The sequence below is a fragment of the Delphinus delphis genome, chromosome 12 (genome assembly GCF_949987515.2).
Source record: "Delphinus delphis chromosome 12, mDelDel1.2, whole genome shotgun sequence".
NCBI lineage: Eukaryota > Metazoa > Chordata > Mammalia > Artiodactyla > Delphinidae > Delphinus > Delphinus delphis.
The window spans coordinates 67,525,996-67,545,473 of NC_082694.2; the positions used below are offsets into that span (position 1 = coordinate 67,525,996).

Genomic DNA, 19,478 nt, shown 5'->3' on the forward strand with positions numbered 1-19,478 from the left:
TTTTAGAGCTGAAATTAAAACCATATTTATGATCATTTGTCAAATGACGGCAGTGATCACTAGGGACAGGTTATGTTTTAAGCTAATAGGCTCAATTTAAACACCTAGAGTATCTTTACTAACATAACTCAGAACTTACTGCCCTGCTGCAGCACCACGACCACACTTCCCTATTTGAACTGAAAAATAATGAGACCTGCTGCTGCTTTATCGTGAAAATTCTATTCGTTATAAGATATTCTAAAGGGACGAGAGGAAAAAGGTTCCCACACCGCTTGGTGCCTTTCTCGTCAAGGGAAAAGGCTACAAGCAGAAAAGAAATTTCATTTCTACCACGCATAATGAAAATATATTGTTGTCAGTAACATGTGCCCATCTACTCTAATTCCTCCCCATAAACTCCTTTTTCCCTTCTGTAAAAAGGAGCACTGGCAAAAATTTTGCTAGAAAAAATTCTTTTTGCCTACGCAAAGGCATCATATCCTGCTGGTAAGAAAATCTTAACATGATCTACTTAACTTGTTCAGCCCACACACAAGCTCCACTAAGAATGTCTGTTGTATATTCAAGCAGCTTATGTGACATTGTTTGTAAATAAGAGCCTATGTACCAAGGGATATTACTAAACAATTACTAAAAATATATGTGATGTGAGTTTTGTATTACCTACTGTGTTTGTATTACAAATAAGTGTAGTGAAGCAAAGGGCATGAAGAAAAATAAAAAATAAATTCTCCTACTTGCTTGCCATGTGGTGATACATATTATATGTCTCTGAGTCAATCATTTAGATAACAAATATCCAGTGAACGGTTAAAATTACTAGATCTATTTCTTAACTAAGCATGATTCCTAACACATTAGGTCTCTAGCCTCAGTCAACGTGGCTTAAATAATATTATCACATAGCCTAAATAAGCAGGTCCAAAATAAAACTCTGAAACAAAAATGCGTGGCACCGGAAACCAATGCTGTGCACACCTGGGTGAGATCCAGTTCATCCTCTCTGTGTTAGACCACACATGTTACTGTGTTCCCTAAATTACCATCATATCACAACAGAAATTCAAACCCAGCCCCAGGGACAATAGACAGGCAGTTAGGTGACCCCACTGTGTCTTTCCTGCCCCCTTTTCTACCCCTGACACCCAACATCCTTCTATCTCCTTCATGTCACTATTTTGGGGTAAAGTTGGGCTACCATGACTCAAACCTTTCTCGTCCTTTGTCCTCCCCTACCCAGCAAAATTTACCCGTCCCACGGCCTGGTCTCTCAAGCCCACCTGGCTGAAGCTGGCGAGACAACACCTCTACTTTAAACCATCGACAGCCTCCACTGCCTCTGTTCATTTAACAAATGCTTCCCGAGCCTGCAGTAGGTGCCAAGTGTTATTCCAGGTGTTAGGGAGGAAATGATGAACAAAACAGTCAAAACCCATCCCTCAATCCAGTGAGGGACAGGACAAGTAATGAGCAAAAAGTTGTAGCATGACCAAGGGTGGTAAATGCTAAGGAGAAAAATAACACACGAGAGGGGATAAGGAGTTCGGGAGAAGACAGTGCAACGGTCTCACCAAGATTTCAATGCCTCAGCTCAGATTCCACAAATGTCTGTATCTCAACACTTTTCAGCACTTAAAAAATACTCCCATCAAATTACCTGGAAATATAGAAACAAAGCCTTTTAGTAGAATGTAGATACTTATTTATATATATTTTGAAATCTATAAATGCAAGGTTTTCTATCCAACCCTAAATAAACAAATGAAATCCCACTGATATAAAAGATAATTAAGCAATTTTAGAAAACCAAAGAAATACATTCTTTTCTTAAATGGCTCTCTGTCCATCAAAACAATATAATCGGAGAGTAGCTAAAAACATAACTTCATTTGCTGAGTAGAAGCATGGTACTTTTAAGACTCTCTATAGGACAAGGGTCCCCAACCCCTGGGCCGCACAGCAGGCGGTGAGCGGCGGGCCAGCGAGCAAAGCTTCATCTGTATTTACAGCCGCTCCCCATCGCCCACATTACTGCCTGAGCTCAGCCTCCTGTCAGATCAGCGGTGGCATTAGAGTCTCATAGGAGCGCGAACCCTACTGTGAACAGCACATGCGAGGGATCTAGGTTGCGTGCTCCTTATGCGAACCTAACGCCTGATGATCTGAGGTGGAGCTGCGGCTGTGATGCTAGCGCCGAGCAGCGGCTGCAAATACAGATTATCATTAGCAGAGAGGTTTGACTGCACAGAGACCGTAATAAATCAATTGCTTGCAGACTCATATCAAAGCCCTATCAGTGAGTGGCAAGTGAAAACAAGCTCAGGGCTCCCACTGATTTTACATTACAGTGAGTTGTATAATTATTTCATTATATATTACAATGTAATAATAATAGAAATAAAGTGCACGATAAATGTAATGTGCTTGAATCATCCCGAAACCATCCCCCCACGCCGGTCCGTGGAAGAATTGTCTTCCACGAAACCGGTCCCTGGTGCCAAAATGGTTGGAGACCACTGCTATAGGGTAAGGATGGGACAAATCCAAGTCATTACTGTAAGAAGAAAAAAGTGAACTACAAAGCATATATACTCTGAGTACCTGAGAAGAGGAGAGTTGCAGGCAGGGTCAGTGACAACATGCCACTCCAAACCAAAACAGCTTCCCTTTTTATTAATGCTCAAGACATGAACTTTGAATGACATAAGCAAAACACCAATGAAAACACCTAATTTTTATGTATAGTATATGTAAACATACACATTACATGGATTTAATAATCCTAATCTAAATATGAGAACAATTGGTTCTCTGACCTCAAAATAAATTCAGTGTTGGCATTACTGTTACTAACTTACAGGGTTTTATATTTAACAGGAAGAATTATGGACAACCAAGTTCAGTGTAGTCATGGACTTCACGGTAAGGTATAAATAGAGTTTTTAAGAAATAAACTATATAATAAAATAAGTTTACTTTTGACACAGTACAGTCACTTTCTTCAATCAAAAATATTCCTTGATTACAAAGCAGCCTTATTTTGCAAATGTATTTCAGGAAAATAGCTCTAGCAATATTTGAAATTTCACACCTTTTTAAAAAGGCAGCAAAGCAAGAGAATTTAGATTTTAAATAGTATATTGCAAAATAGTTCAATGTATTATTTCTAAAGCACAAAGCAAGCTCCGTTTTGAAGGATGCTTTTTATCTTATAAAGCAAACTATTCCACTATTTCCGTGGTAGTTTAGAGTCTAAATATCTACAATAAAAGATATATCTTTATACATACAGGACAAACTTCAATACATACCCACAACACAAATGTTCTGCATTATTACATCACTCTATTACGAAGCTTAGTTTGTTAACATGTGCTCAAAAGGAAAATAAAAACATGATACAGTTCTGCAGTTTTATAACAGGCTGAATTCTGCAACAACTGAAAATATAAAAAGAGCAACAACAGCAAACGCAACACCGGTTTTATGAATAATAACACAAAACATCAAGAAACCATAAACATTTAAATGAATAGCTACTACATTCTTCTTAACACATCTTAATTTGCTCTCTTGTCATAAATATAACTTTTTTAATGTTTTTCATATCCCTGGAGGAAATGATGGCCAATCCTCCACAAAGAGGAAAGTGCATCATGCTTTATTTTAAAAGTGCTTCATATATGTATGTTTTATAGATATGTCCCATAAGGAAGTTAATTAAGCACGTGCAAAAAATTCTAATTGTGACTTGAATTTATAAACCTAATCATGGGTTTTTGTGGTTCCTCCAGATGAGGCAGTCAGTCACTAACACAGAAGAAAGATCTGAGATGACACGCTTTGTACAGCGGAAAGAGCCCGAGCCACAGGTCAGGAGACCCACGTTCTAGTTGTAGCTCTGGTAACCAGCTAGCCTGTGACCCCGCGTGAGGAAGAGCGGCTTTAGAACCTGGCAGCGGGCAAGAGGCTGAGCTCCAGAGTCCCTTCCAGGAATGCCTTACCTACAGTCCTAATGTACCTGTAGGTGAGGCATTCCTGGAAGGGCAAATAACTTGACCCAAAGACATGAAAAATACCTAGTCACACAGCTATTATTCTCTTACTGTCCTTATTAGTACAGAAAGAAATAAAAACTCTGAAAATACTTGACAGAAAAAGGTCATGTGAAGGTCTTACGTTAACCAAAGCTAGTGAAAACCCTCACAGTTATGGCATATGGAAAATCCACTATTCTGTGCAAACATGAGACAGAGTAAGCAACATCAGTCAGTCACTTAATGGCACATTTTTTCCCAAGTCTCAGAATTCTCTTGGGTCTAAAGCTTTAAATCTTAAAAAAAAAAAAAAGGCTGATTTTGAGATTGTTTTAAGAGAACCATGATTCCCACAGTTCGTATTTCTAGCTTTTTAAAGGAGTCTCTCTGAATTGTTATAATGCTTTTCATGAAGATAGCTCTGTTTTCAAATTTTAAATAACGGCTAAAAGCTAAATAAAGTAAACCATTTGCCATGGACTCTTTATTTTACGTTGTGTGTGTGTGTGTATGAGCTCATTTAATACTGTAGAAGTTTAACTCAACAATTCTCATCCACAAGCTTTGACCCGTTTATTCCCCGGTAGGTCACTCTGCTGGGCCTCACTAGGACCCCGTGGTTTGGCCTGCAGGTGAAGTAGCGTTTGTCCCCCACTGCCCCATCATTCTTTCCCTTGGCGCTTCGAAGCTCCAGTCCAAGCCAGATCCCTGAGGCAAAGTCAGTGGGGCCCAGGTACCTAACGGTGCCCATCTCGTTGGAGCTGGTGAGGAGGACCTGGGAGCCCTCGTGCAGCCTCACGCGCCCCTCCAGGCCGCCGGCCGTGGTGCTGCTGCTCCAGCTGCGGCGCAGAGCGGGCTTCGACCTGTGCAGAGGGAACGCGAGAGAAACTCTGAAGCACAAAAGCCACGTGATGCAATTCACCGTATTCGTTTCCACAGCCAGGTTCACAAGTCATTCACAAAAGGGCATACTTTATGTTCACAACTTGATCTTTTTTACTCTAAATAGCAATATTAGGATATACTTTTCTTTAACATTAAAACGTTTTTCTCTTCTGGCTATTTTAATACTACCCTAATCTGGATTGAAGATTTCACTAGCAATTTATATATGCGCATGCCCTCGGTAAAAGAGCAATTAGAAAAAAGACACCTACACCTGCTGAACAAGCAAAAGGAAAAGAGCCTAGTGGTTTGGCCGTGGTAAATAAAATGCCATTTTGCTCACCTTTCAAATACTCCTTTACATGAAAACCATTTCTAAAAACTGTTAATCCACAACTTTAGAAACTACACACACACGCGCGCACACACACACCTTCTACGAATGAACTCCAGTTACATTTAAGGGTTTGCCACTCTCCCTGTCACTAACATTAGGAAGGACCTTAGTCGTCTGGATCAGGATCCCTCCTCTTTTCTCTACAACAAAACATTACTTACAAGGCACTGCCTCCTAGCACCCGCCACCAGCCTGACCTGATGACACAACTACTGGGCACCCACACGTGGAACCCGTCCAAGGCCTCATGCCAATGCTGCCCAGGGCTTCCTCCACTGTCCCTGGGAAGTAGCCAACTCTGCCCAAAACAGAAACATGCCCAGGAGCTTGTCCTATGACCTGAGACCTCCCAAAACAGTCATCCAGAAACCACCACCAGGGGAGCCTTCAACCCGCCAGTCCACGCCACCTCTCCTCCAGGAGAAACCCTTCTCCCAGCCCCACAGTAGAGACAACTCGGAACCTGTTACCAAAACTGCACGGAGCCTGACTGCGAGCAGAGTCTGGGTCCTGCATGGTTTCTATTTTATTCCACTCTCCGTATTTTTAAATACACTCTCACACACCATGTCTCATTTCTTCCTATTAACGACCCCGAGAAGGGAAGAGCACTCTAATTTTATGGGTAGGAAAACTGAGGCCAAAGCCTGTCCTATGCCACATCTGATAAATCCTAGTTATAAAATGTAATGAAAAAAATATCATTTACCACGTCAAATGCACGAATACAAAGTTAACAAAGAAATACGTAAGAGCTGTAAGAAAAGTATAAATCTTTACCGAAGAATATACAAAAGAAAAATGAAAAAGCTTTGTTCCTGGATAGAAACATATATATATAAATGAATCCTCCCCAAAATGATATTTTTTTTGCAACCTGATGAAATTACTCGAATTTCACATAATGACGGTATCTATCGTGTCCCGAGCACTTACTATGTGCCAAACACTTCACATACATTATCTCATCCAACCTCGCCCAGACCAGGGAGGAATTTGAGGCTAAGAAAAATCAAGCTATTTGCCTAAGGTCAGAGAGATGGTAAAGAGGAGACCTGGGGTTCAGATCCAAGGTCGTCAAGCACAAAGGCCAGGCTCTTGCTCACAACCACAATGGGTATTAATAATTAAGAAAAGGTTGAAAAATAATAATATGGCAAAATTTACATTGCCATTATGTTAAATTATAAAATTACAAAAATTAAAACAATGTGGGGACGTCCCTGGTGGCACAGTGGTTAACAATCTGCCTGTCAATGCAGGGGACACAGGTTTGATCCCTGGTCCAGGAAGATCCCACATGCCACGGAGCAACTAAGCCCGTGAGCCACAACTACTGAAGCCCGCGTGCCTAGAGCCCATGCTCCTCAACAAGAGAAGCCACCACAAAGAGAAGCCCGTGCACCGCCAACAAAGAGTAGCCCCCGCTCGCCACAACTAGAGAAAGCCTGCATGCAGCAGCAAAGACCCAACGCAGCCAAGAAATAAATTAAAAAAAAAAAATGTGGCCCTGGCATAAGAATGTACTTTTAAATGACACAGAGAAGATGTTTTAGAAAAATACATGCAATTATTTCATATGTGATAAGAAGTAAAGCTTCAAATCAGTGGGAAAGGAGTGAACATTCTAATTAGGAATGCTGTAAAACCTGGTCATTTATTTGGAAAAGAATATGATTCTTACCACACACTACATATTTTAAAAATCCCCAAGAGATTAAAGAGTTAAATGCATAAATTAAAAAAAAAGAAAGAACTAGGAAAAAATAAAGCTATTCATCTGAACACACACAGACACACATACGCGGGTGGGGAGGGGGAGGCGGACATGCGTTTAAAGAGTATGCCACCTACCATTAGTTCATGTTTTTTCACGTATTATCAAATGCCACAAAAATGTTTCATATCACAGCACAGCACAGTCTTTAAAAACACTGCAAAAGTCACACTGAGTAAAATTATTAAAGAAGAAGAATAAAATTATTATTATTATGGGATATGTTAAGGGGAAAATCTTTCAAAGAGTATATAGAGTATGATTTGTCCCACTTTGCTTAAAAATTCAGATACATGCATTAGAAAAAAGCTGGAGAAGTATATGACAAAATGCTAACAGTGATAATCTCATCTAGGTGATAAAATTACAGACGATCTTGATCTGCATTTAATTTACTGTAATTTTTTCAAATTTTGTCCAATCTACTTTCATAATCAGAAAAATTTTAAAGAAAGAAATAAGTAATAAACGAACTCGATATCCAAGCCAAAACTTAATAGTTTGGGTAAAGATTTAACATTCCAATAAGAATGATTTGATTCACGTTACGTCAAAGCTCTAAAAGCCCAGGGAAGTGAGAAATTTATAAATTACGCTACACTTGAGAGCGTTGCTTACTCCTTCAAAAACACTAACGGATCACCTATGAAATGGCAGGTCCAGAGCTAGGCTCCAGGAACTTGGGCATAGTAATCTGTAAAACGTTACAGATCCTGCAATAAAGACGGGTACAAAGCAGAAGGCGCACGAAAGAGGGAGAAATCTATCCTCACTCAAGGTCCCAGGGAAGACACTTCACCGAGGAAGTGACACTTGAACAAATCTGACAGATGAGCAGACAGAGAAGGGAAGCAGACATAGTCATGGGAGCAAAATATATTACGTGTAACTTAAAAAAAATTTTTTTGAACAGCGCAGAGAGTTTAGCAAATTGTCACTTGTGAGGATTTTACCACGAGAGCTAAGTCCAGAGAAACAGGCAGGCCTGTACACGCTATGCCAATGAATCTGGATTTCATTCCGCGTTTGAGAATTCAAAAGCTTTACGGGACAGGCAGAAAATGAGAACATGTGACGTGAAATGATGGAACCTGCAGCCAACCGGGTTATATGAGTTCTACCCAAAGACATTCAAATTTGAGCTGGCCAAATACATCATGTGGACAGGTTGGGTTCCACAGAGAGGACCCAATGGAGACTCTCAGGAGATGCACTCTGAAAACACGGGGAGAAGCTAAGTTGGTAATGATGGAAATGAGATGTAGCGACAGGTGAGCTACAGATCCCAGGCTGGATGCAGACGGTGGGAGAGAGGATGCCTGTGCCTACCAGGTGGCAGTGACACCTATGCTAACATCTCAAGCTCCCTGTGTTTATTACCCCCATGCTTGGTATTAGATATACTAAGAATTCTGAAGACAGAAGAATTGCTTCCAACACCCCCTCCATCATTTTTTCCTCTGAACGAAGGTGTTCATCACCACCACCTCAATAAGCCAACTGGAGAAGCACATCTGCCCTTTCTCAAAAACGGCGCAGCCGGCTGCTGCTTCCCTTTCCTCAGCCCTCTTTTGCAAACATGCCCTTTGCCCCAATTCCTTCCAGTTTCTTATGCAGGGATTTTCATTATCTCTGACTATATTTTCCATGTTTCTTCTGGAAGTATCTTTTATTTCCATATGAATAGACAAGAAAATGGCACAGGGTTTGATAAATGTCAATAAACTCATTTCTTCAACCCACATTCTTCAGAATACATCATGCTTCCAGATTAAAAACAGCACAATATACAATCAACTCTGTCACTTCAGCAGAAGATCATCCAATCACTACAATGTTTCTTACCCCTGAGATCAGGGACAGGTTTCCTAGGACCTAAAGTCTAAACACCTAATGTCTTTCTTTTGTTTCGTATAACACTGATCACCAAACATCTGGTCACATATTGTTTAAGTAAAAACTAAATAAGTTTTAAATTGATTATATATCCTCAATAAGAATATGTTTATTTTTTTTAAAACAGGTACTAGAGTCAATCTGTAGAAGTATCAGTAAAGCTTCATTTATTTTTATTTTCAAAGAAAACCAACAGAAGTACTGATATTTTCTTCTCATGTCAACAGATCATCTTGTACATATCCACACCTGCTGTATAATTCCCACGGTTCAGATTTCTCTCTCCTTCCCTTGCTTCTCTGTATCATGTTCTTCCCCTCACCAACATCTTGACACTGATTTTGATACCTTTCCCCCTTCAAAATCCTTTATATCCTGCTTGCCTCTTCTTAGTAATTTCTTCCATTCTGCCTAAGAACTCTTGAATATCTTCAATAAACTGGAGCATAAAGTTATTGCCCTTAAACTCTTTCAGCTACTCAAGTGAGGAGACCAATTTTAAAATCTCAGAATTGGTAGAGGTTTTGAGGAAGGGAAAAAAACAAAACAAAACCCACCCAACTCTGCTAAACAGTACCTACCAGTGCCTCAGGACCCGTCAGCGTTCTCAAGTGAAACCTCAGATCTTGGCGAGGCCTTCCAATAACTTCATGCCAGATTATTATATAAACTACCTGCCTGTTGCTCATGTGATCGTCAAGTCCTCTTGTGTGGGCTATGATTCCTAGTGGCTTCTAGGGCCCCACAACTGGTGCACTTACCTACTGAGCTAGACGTTTTTCCCCCAGGGCATTGTTCATAGATTAACTGGAAGGATTTAAAATTAAAAAACAAAAACAAACAAACAAAAAAACACCTCCTTAACCTAATCAGCCTAGAAGAGCCTCATATTCCTCAAAAGGTTAAGAAGTTCCTAAACGTCTCAGAAAACTATTAGGGGGAGTAAACTGGGTCTGAGGTCTATAAATAGCAATATAAATGAAAAAGAGAAAAGGAGATTCTCTCTACAAAGAAACAACAACAACGAAAAAGGGAGCAGTGTATTCTACAAGAGGAAGTAGGAGTATTTTTTAAAATAATAATAAGATGACCTGATGCAAATAGGCCTGACATTCCTTTTATGGACTTCCCAAAATATTAAATCAATTCTCTGACTAATCAAGTAAACAGAGTTTAAAATCAGTCCACCCTATTCAATGATAATACAGAATGTAAATTCCTCCAACTTTTATTAACAGTACTAAACCTCTTTGAAAATATATTCCGTATACTACTTTTAGTCACTGGTGACATTTTTAATTGAGCTTGCAAAGGAGGGAGGAAGAACTCTTCTCACTGACACACTCATCACACCTTTCCTCCTAAGTGTTAAAATTCTACCACGCAATGTAAAAGATACAAAATCCCACTTTTATTTCTTCACAGAATCCTGTCATGTTCATCCTGAAAGGCGTTTTTTCTAAATCTTCTTAATACTCACTTGGCAAAAGCATTTCTTCTGTTAATCTCTTTCTGGGAAGAAGCAGAAGTTGTACTGAAACTTCTCCTAAAACCTAAATATGAAAGTTAAGGTCAGATGAGGAAAACTAAATCACAAATTCACAGTCCTTGTTAAAAGTTATCTTTTATCATTTCTTCTACAGACGTTCTATTCTACCAAGTGTTTCTTTGGAAACAGAAAGCAAAGAAAATAAGTGCATGTAGATTGTAACAGTTTAGACTTCTTGACGATTGTTACCTCACCTTTCTCATCAAACTATGCACTACATGAATAAGTTAAGATCATGACATTACTTTTGGAGGTTTTTATTATAAACTTTCCTGAAAACCAAATGAAATCGAATTACACATTGATAAAGCTTAATCTTTTTACTCTCCAATATTATAATCTTGATAAATCGTATTAAAAAATAAAAGGATAAAAATGGTTTAAAAAAACACTATCACTAAATATACCCCATTTATAAAATTCTGAACAATGAATTTCAGAGCTTATGATTGTTGCCATCCCCAAATGACAGAGTTATTAAAAAAAAAAAAGAAAAAGACTTCACAAAAGGTAAAGTCTTTAAAAGATGCTTTTAAAAAAGAAAGGGATTTCCAGTTCTGGCAGTTACGGCCCACCAGATGTGCTGCGTGAATCTCCCGAATGAAGCAAGTATAATTTAAAACAACTATAATTTTTTTTAAAAAAATACTGTTGACCTCATACAAGTGGCACAATTCCAAAGAGGCCAAAAACCAAAAAGAGAAACCATGGAAGGTTTCCCCCAAAGCAACCTAACCACCTTGTACCCCAGGACTACACTGCCCTCCAGAGAAGCTGGGGCCTGCCAAGATGGGGTCCTAACAAAAGTGAGGGTCCCGAGCAGCTCATCCTCAGTGTCAAGTCAAATGAGAAACAAAATGAAGCACCACTCAGAGGAACACAAAGGAAAGCAGCTTGTGGCAACCCCACTGTGCAGAAAGCAAAATGTTCTCCCCTCCAGATCTGTGATCACCAGCCAAATTCATTTTATCTGTGTAATATAAAGACGACAACAACAACATTGCAGAGAACGTAAACTAAGGTTGGCAGTGCCTCTAGGCAACTGGCAGAAGTAAACACAGGCATACCTCAGAGAGACTGCAGGGTCGGTTCCAGACCACAGTAATGAAGCAAATATCTCAACAAAACGAGCCACAAATTTTTTGGTTTCCCAGGGCATCTAGAAGTTGTTTACACTATACTGTAGTCTATTAAGTGTGCGGTAGCATTATGTACAAAAGAAGAAAAATACACATACCTTAATTTAAAAATACCTTATTGCTAAAAACTGCTATCCATCATCTGAGCTTTCGGTGTCACAATCTTTTTGCTGGTGGAGGGTCCTGACTGATCAGGGTGGTGCTTGCTAAAAACTGGGGTGTCTATGGCAACTTCTTAAAACATGACGGCAGTGAAGTGTGCCACATCGACTGACTCTTTCTTTCACAAATGATTTCTCGATGTAGCACGCGATGCTGTTTGATAGCATTTTACCCACGGTAGAACTTCTTTCAAAATTGGAGTCAATCCTCTCAAAGCCCGCTGCTGCTGTATCAACCAAGTTTATGTAATGCTCTAAATCCTTTATTGTCATTTCAACAATCTTCACAGCATCTTCACCAGGAGTAGATTTCATCTCAAGAAACCACCTTCCTCGTTCATCCATGAGAAGCAATACCTCATCTGTTCAAGTTTTACGATGAGACTGCAGCAATTCAGTCACACCTTCAGGCTCCATTTCTAATTCTAGCTCTCTTGCTATTTCTACCACATCTGCAGGTACTTCCTCCACCGAAGTTGTGAACCCCTCAGAGTCGTCCATGAGGGTTGGAATCAACGTCTTCCAAACTCCCATTAACGTTGATATTTTGACCTCTTCCCATGAATCACGAATATTCTTAATGGCACCTAGAATGGTGAATCCTTTTCAGGTTTTCAATGAACTTTGCCCAGATCCATCAGAAGAATCACTGTCTATAGCAGCCATAGCCTTACGAAATGTATTTCTTAAATGCTAAGAGTTGGAAGTCTCAGAATTACTCCTTGACCCACAGGCTGCAGCATGGATGTTGTGTTAGCAGGCACGTAAACAACGTTAATCTCATTGTACATCTCCATCAGAGATCTTGGGTGACCAGGTGCATTGTCAATGGTAATATCTGGAAAAGAATCTTTTTTTTTTTTCTGAGCAGTAGGTCTCAACAGTGAGCTTAAAATATTCGGTCAGCCACGTTGTAAATATATGTGCTGTCCTCTAGGCTTTATTGTTCCATTTACAGAGCACTGGCAGAGTAGATATAACATAATTCTTTTTTATTAATAAATTTAGTATTTTTTAAATTTACTTTTGGCTGTGTTGGGTCTTTGTTGCTGCATGTGGTTTTTCTCTAGTTGCGGCGTGCGAGCTTCTCGTTGCGGTGGCTTCTCTTTTTGCGCAGCACGGGCTCTAGGCACACGGGCTTCAGTAGTTGTGGCACGTGGACTCAGTACTTGTGGCTCCCGGGCTCTAGAGCGCAGGCTCAGTAGTTGTGGCCCATGGGCTTAGTAGCTCTGCGGCATGTGGGATCTTCCCGGACCAGGGCTAGAACCCATGTCCCCTGCATTGGCAGGCGGATTCTCAACCACTGCGCCACCAGAGAAGTCCCAATGTAACATAATTCTTAAGGGCCCTAGGATTCTCAGAATGGTAAATGAGCACTGGCTTCAACTTAAAGTTACCAGCTGCATTAGCCACTAACAAGAAAGTCAGCCTCTCCTTTGAAGCCTCACACTGACTTCCCTTCTCTAGCGATGAGAGTCCTAGAAGGCATCTTCTTCTAGTGGAAGGCTGTATCATCTACACTGAAAACCCATTGTGTAGTGGTGCCACCTTCATAAACGACCTTAGCTAGATCTTCTGGATAACTTGCTGCAGCTTCTACATCAGCACTTGCTGCTTCACCCTGCACTCTGAGGTTATGGAGACGGCTTCTTTCCTTATGTATCATGAACAAACCTCTGCTGGCTTCAAACCTTTTCTTCTGCAGCTTCCTCACCTCTCTCAGCCTTCATAGCATTGAAGAAAGTTAGGGCCTTGCTCTGGATTAGGCTTTGGCTTCAGGGAATTCTGTGGCTGGTTTGATCTTCTGTCCAGACCATAAAAGCTCTCTCTGGATCAGCAATAAGGCTGTTTCTTACCATCTGTGCATTCGCCAGAGTGGCACTTTTGATTTCCTTCAAGAACTTTTCCTTTGCAGTCACACATGGCTAACTGTTTGGTACAAGAGGCCTAGCTTTTGACCTGTCTCTGCTTTTGACATGCCTTCCTCACTAAGCGTAATCATCTCTAGCTTTTGATTTAAAGTGAGAGACATGCAACTTTTCCTTTCACTCAGAGGCCACTGTAGGGTTATTAATTGGCCTACTTTCAAGATTTTTGAGTTTCAGGGAATAGGGAGGCCCGAGGAGAGGGAAAGAGATGGGGTAATAGCCAGTTGGTGGAGCAGTAAGAACATACACATTTATCGATTAAGTCTGTCATTTTATATGGATGCGGTTCACAGCGCCCCAAAACAATTACAATACTAACATCAAAGACTACCGATCACAGATACACCATAACAAATATAATAATAACGGAAAAGTTTGAAATATTGTGAGAATTACCGAAATGTGACCCAGAGACATAAAGTGAGCAAATGCTGTTGGAAAAATGGCGCCAACAGACTTGCTCAGTGAAGGGTTGCCACAAACCTTCAATTTGTAAAAAATGTAGTATCTGAGAAGCAAAAAAAAGCAAAGCACAATGAAACAAGATATGCCTGTATAATCTTCTCAAGAGGCATCAACCCAGGCTTAAAAGAATTCCCATACATTAAATTCTAAGTAAAATAAGCATTTCACAACAATAAATAACAAAATTCACAAGGAAAGAAGGTGCCACAAGTTAGGCTCGACAGAAACAGACGGCAGAATCAGACTCACAAAGACTTCAGATATTGAATTATTAATCATAAAAAGTAACAATATTTAAAATGTTTAATAACATAAAAGAAAAACTTGAAAATGTGGGGAAAGAATAAGTGACAATAAGTAACAACCAAACAGACTTGCAAAAAGAAAAAAAATGAAAACTTTGTAATTAAAAAACTTCGCGGCTGAATTAGGCAGTAGAATAAACATAGCAGAAGAAAGAATCAAGAAACAGAAAGATAACTCTGAAGATATCCAGAATGCAGTCCAGAGAGACAAAGTTGTGAAAAATATGAACGAGGCATGGGAAAGTGAAAATGTGGACTATACTACTCGTCAGAATTTTGGAAGGAGATAATAAAGAGCATGAAGGAAGAAATATTTTCAGTATATGGGCAAGAACTTTACAGAATTAATCAAAGATACTAATTCTGAGATCCAGAAAGACCCAAGATGCCAAACAGAATAAACAAAGGGAAATCTCCACCTAGACATAATCATAGCAAAACTGTACAACACAAAGGAAATAGAGAAGATCTTTAAAAGCAGTCAAAAAGCAAAGATAAACCACCTACAATGGTATGGATTAAGGAGACTGATAGCTGATTTCTCAAAAATTTGACAGAAGACAGAAAGCAGAAGAATTATATTGTCAATGTGCAGGGAGAAAACAGCTTTCAAACTATAATTAAAATTGCACCAATTTTTACTTTTACTCAGTAAAACTATCATTAGAAAAGACAGACAAAAACTGAGTTTCCTACCAATAGACCCTTTCTAAAAAAATATTTAAGAATATAGATGAGGTAGAAACAAAATGATTTCAAGTGTAAGTTCTAAGGATTAATGACGAAAGATATCGGTAAATATTGACATGCATGAGCAAATTAAATAAATATCAATTATATAAAAACTATTATAATAATGTGAAATTTGTGAGGGAAACAAAATAGAAACTCAGTTTCTAAGGACTTCCTATTATTTGAGAAAGAGTAAACATAATGATTAACTTTAGGCTTTGCTAAGTATGTATGTCAAAGTACCTAATTACTAGGAAGCATATTCATAGAATGTAATTTTTATACAAGTAAAAAATTAAATGGAAAAAAGAGGGGGTAGCAATATAACCAGAATGAAGTCAAGAAAGAAAAACATTTAAGTACAAAAAAGTTGAAAAATTAGAAAACAAATGAATAACAAATAAATCCAAATATATTACTAACTACAATGAATGCAAATAGGTGAAACTCAGATTAAAAAACAAAGGTTGTCTTTTTCTAAAAAAAGTAAAATCCAGTTATATTCTATTTACAAGATATTCCAGGGGCTTCCCTGGTGGCGCAGTGGTTGAGAGTCCGCCTGCCGATGCAGGGGACACGGGTTCGTGCCCCGGTCCGGGAAGATCCCACATGCCGCGGAGCGGCTGGGCCCGTGAGCCATGGCTGCTGAGCCTGCGCGTCCGGAGCCTGTGCTCCGCAACGGGAGAGGCCACAAGAGTGAGAGGCCCGCGTACCGCAAAAAAAAAAAAAAAAAAAATGATAATAGAAGATATTCCAAAGACATGAGAACATAGAAAGATTAAGGCAATGGCTAGAAAAAGATTTTTTAGGCAAGTACTTAACCACAAGAAGGCTGATACAAGGTAAAAAGAATTACTATAAAGCAATACCACTTACATTAACACCAAAATAAAAAAAGAAACAGGTAGGTATAAATCTAATAAAACGTATAGAATCTATATTAGGAAAATTATAAAACTCTGACGAAAGAAATCAAAGATCTAAATAAATGGACAAGCACTCCATGTTCATGGATAGGAAAATTCAATACTGTTAAGACATCAGTTCTTCCCAATTTCATCTATACATTCAATGTAATCCCAATCAAAATACAGCAAATTATTTTGCAGACATCAATAAACACATTGTAAAGTTTATATAGAAAGGCAAAAAGCCCAGATAAACCAGCACTACATTGAGGGAGAAGATCAAAGTCCACTACTAAACTTGAAGAATTTCTATACGGCTGCAGTAATCAATACAGTTTGGTATCAGCAAAAGAAAAAGACAAATAGATCAACAGAACAGAATAGAGAGCCCAGAGATAGACCCACACTAACACAGTCAACTGATCTTTGACAAAAGAGCAAAGGCAATTCAATGGAGAAAGGATAGCCTTTTCAACAAATATGGTGGAACAACTAAACATTCACATGCAAAATAATGAATCTAGACATCGACTTACACCTTTCACAAGAAATAACTCAATGAATCATAGATATAAATGTAAAACACTAAACTACAGGACTTCTAGGAGATAACATAGGAGAAAATCACAGTACCCTTGGGTTTGGTGGTGACATTTTTGATACAACACCAAAAGCACAAGTCATGAAAGAAAAAATTGATAACTTGGACTTCATTAAAATTAAAAACTTCCACTCTGTGATAGACACTGTTAAGACAATGAAAAGACAAGTCACAAAACATGCAAAAGCATAATGGTTTGCTATTTTGACAACTTAAAAATTAAAAACTCCTGCTCATCAAAAGATGCCAAAAAAGGAAGGGGGGGGGTGGCAAAAGACAAGTCAAAAACTGGGAAAGATATTTGCAACAAACAAAACTGACAAAATATTAGTGTCCAAAATATATAAAGAAACCTACAAATTAATAAGAAAAAAACAAACAAACCAAAAGAAGAATGGGCAGTAGACGTGAATAGGAACATCGTGGAAGAGGAAATGTTATGTGGTCCATAAACATGGAAACAGGCCCAACCTCATCTGTAATCTGAAAAGTGCAAATTAAAACCACAAGGAGATACCATTTACACCCATCAGATGGGCAAACAAGACTACTGTTGGTGAGGTGAGGAGTGACAGAGACTCTCATCCACTGCCCACGTGAACAGTTTGGCACACCCAGGAAGACTGAAGATATGAGTATCCCATGCCTGGCAATCCTGGAGACACTTCTGCAAATGTGCACAACGGCACAGTTTCTAATAGTTAAAAACAGGATATAACCCAAGTATCCATCAAATATAAAATGAATAATGTATTTTAATGGGACACTAACTAACATAGCAAACAACAATCAAAACTAAACTTGAAGACACGGGGAGGGGGAAGAGTAAGCTAGGACAAAGGGAGAGAGTGGCATGGACATATATACACTACCAAATGTAAAATAGATAGCTAGTGGGACGCAGCCACATAGCACCGGGAGATCAGCTCGGTGCTCTGTGACCATCTGGAGGGGTGGGATAGGGAGGGTGGGAGGGAGACACAAGAGGGAAGAGATACGGGGATATATGTATATGTATAGCTGATTCACTTTGTTATACAGCAGCAACTATCACAACAATGTAAAGCAATTATACTCCAATAAAGATGTTAAAAAAAAACTAAACATATATTATTTATTGACATATCTATGGGGGATAGACATAAAGAAAATCAAGGGAATAATTAACATAAAATTCAAGATGCACAACCTGAAGACAGAGTATACGAAAACGGAGGCAGGTGAGACTCAGGGGATACTCAGGGGTTTCTATAGGACATACAGGTAATCATCATCTTTGGCTATGGAGTGGGTAATAGATGTTGTTTATGATTACACAAACTATACAAATATATTTCATATACTCTTTTGTATACATATATACTTTACAATAAAAATTTTTCATTGAATAAAAGGAAAGAAATAATTATTAGGAACATAAAACTGTGTAATCTTACCAGGATACGAATGATTCTGTTTATTTGAAGAAATTTCTGAAAGAGTATCCAGGGAATCTGTTACTCTGTGAATAAAACAAGTAATGCAAACCTCATTAGAAGTAGCTGGTCTTCAGATTTAAGACTGGTGCTTAACTGAGGATTTCACACCAATGGTTCTTTCTTATTTCACTCGTTCGACAAGCATTTACTAAGCATCTATCATGAGCCAGGGATGAACTTCAATCTAGCACCACAGACAGGCAATATAAGCATAGTAAGTACAGAGAAAGTCAACTTCAGGTGACTTCATTTCAAATAGGGGCCTGACTTTGCTTCTTTGGAGCTTTATTTTCAAAGATGAAACTAAAAAATGTGAAAATTTTATTTTATGTGAAATTTAACAAATGTTAGGTTATAACTGTAAAAACACCACATTTTTACATTGAAAAAACATCAGCTGAGTTTGTGTATATATGTGATTTTTCTGATAAAACTGGCTAATACGATTCAACATGTTTTATTTTGTACTTGACTCTAAGCACAATCATAAAGGTCACGTTCACGATAGGTCTATTTCTTTGATACTCAAATCATTCTTTATTTTTAAAAAGCCAATCCTATAACAGTCTCATTTTCTTCCAGTTGTTTACTGACCTAAATCTGCAGTCTTTATTCTATCAATCACTTGCATCAGCACACTTTGTTACCATAAAGAAATCCTGCAACTCTTACAATATTTGCAATTTCATCTTGCAATTCACATGCATCATTTTCACAAGATACATAACATACAGCAATCAATGAGAGACTAATGAATGCAAAGAATATGACTTGATGAAGAGGACAGATACTTGAATTAAGCTGTGATGGAGAGTTGAGAACTTAATTCTAAAAGTGATCAGTTCATTAGTAATAAGGATGCAATGGTATGAACTGAGAATAAGAAAATTAATGCTATGCTGATAAAAACCACTTGAGTAAAAAATAGACAGAGAGAGAGAGAGAAAGATTAGATCCAGTCAGTGTCTTAGAATTTCTCTAAAGTAATATTGGTTGATATGTAAGTTAATAGAAGAAAAAGCATTAACTAGATGATACTTGGGTGATAGTAGAAAACCATTCAAGCAGAGGAAAGTACCATGTGCATTCTGGGAACTATTAAAATAAAATAATTGTAAACGGCCAGCTACAATCTGGGGAGGAGCGCAATGCAAGGTGAGGTTGTGATTGGTCACTATGTGATTGACTGTTCTCTCAGGAGTCCCTAGTTTAAAATT

At 38.6% G+C, this 19,478-nt stretch overlaps 1 protein-coding gene across 2 annotated transcripts in view; it reads right to left on the minus strand.

The window, feature by feature from the left end:
• The window catches only part of CLIP4 (CAP-Gly domain containing linker protein family member 4), a 66,329-nt gene continuing 46,851 nt past the window's right edge, over nt 1–19,478 (minus strand). For both annotated transcript variants that reach the window (XM_060026882.1, XM_060026881.1), the window contains exons 14-16: nt 18,220–18,284; nt 10,476–10,548; nt 1–4,903 (exon numbers count right to left, since the gene is read on the minus strand). In XM_060026882.1, coding sequence (XP_059882865.1) covers nt 4,582–4,903; nt 10,476–10,548; nt 18,220–18,284 — 460 coding nt within the window. In that variant the 3' untranslated portion in view covers nt 1–4,581. The remainder of the gene's footprint in view (nt 4,904–10,475; nt 10,549–18,219; nt 18,285–19,478) is intronic.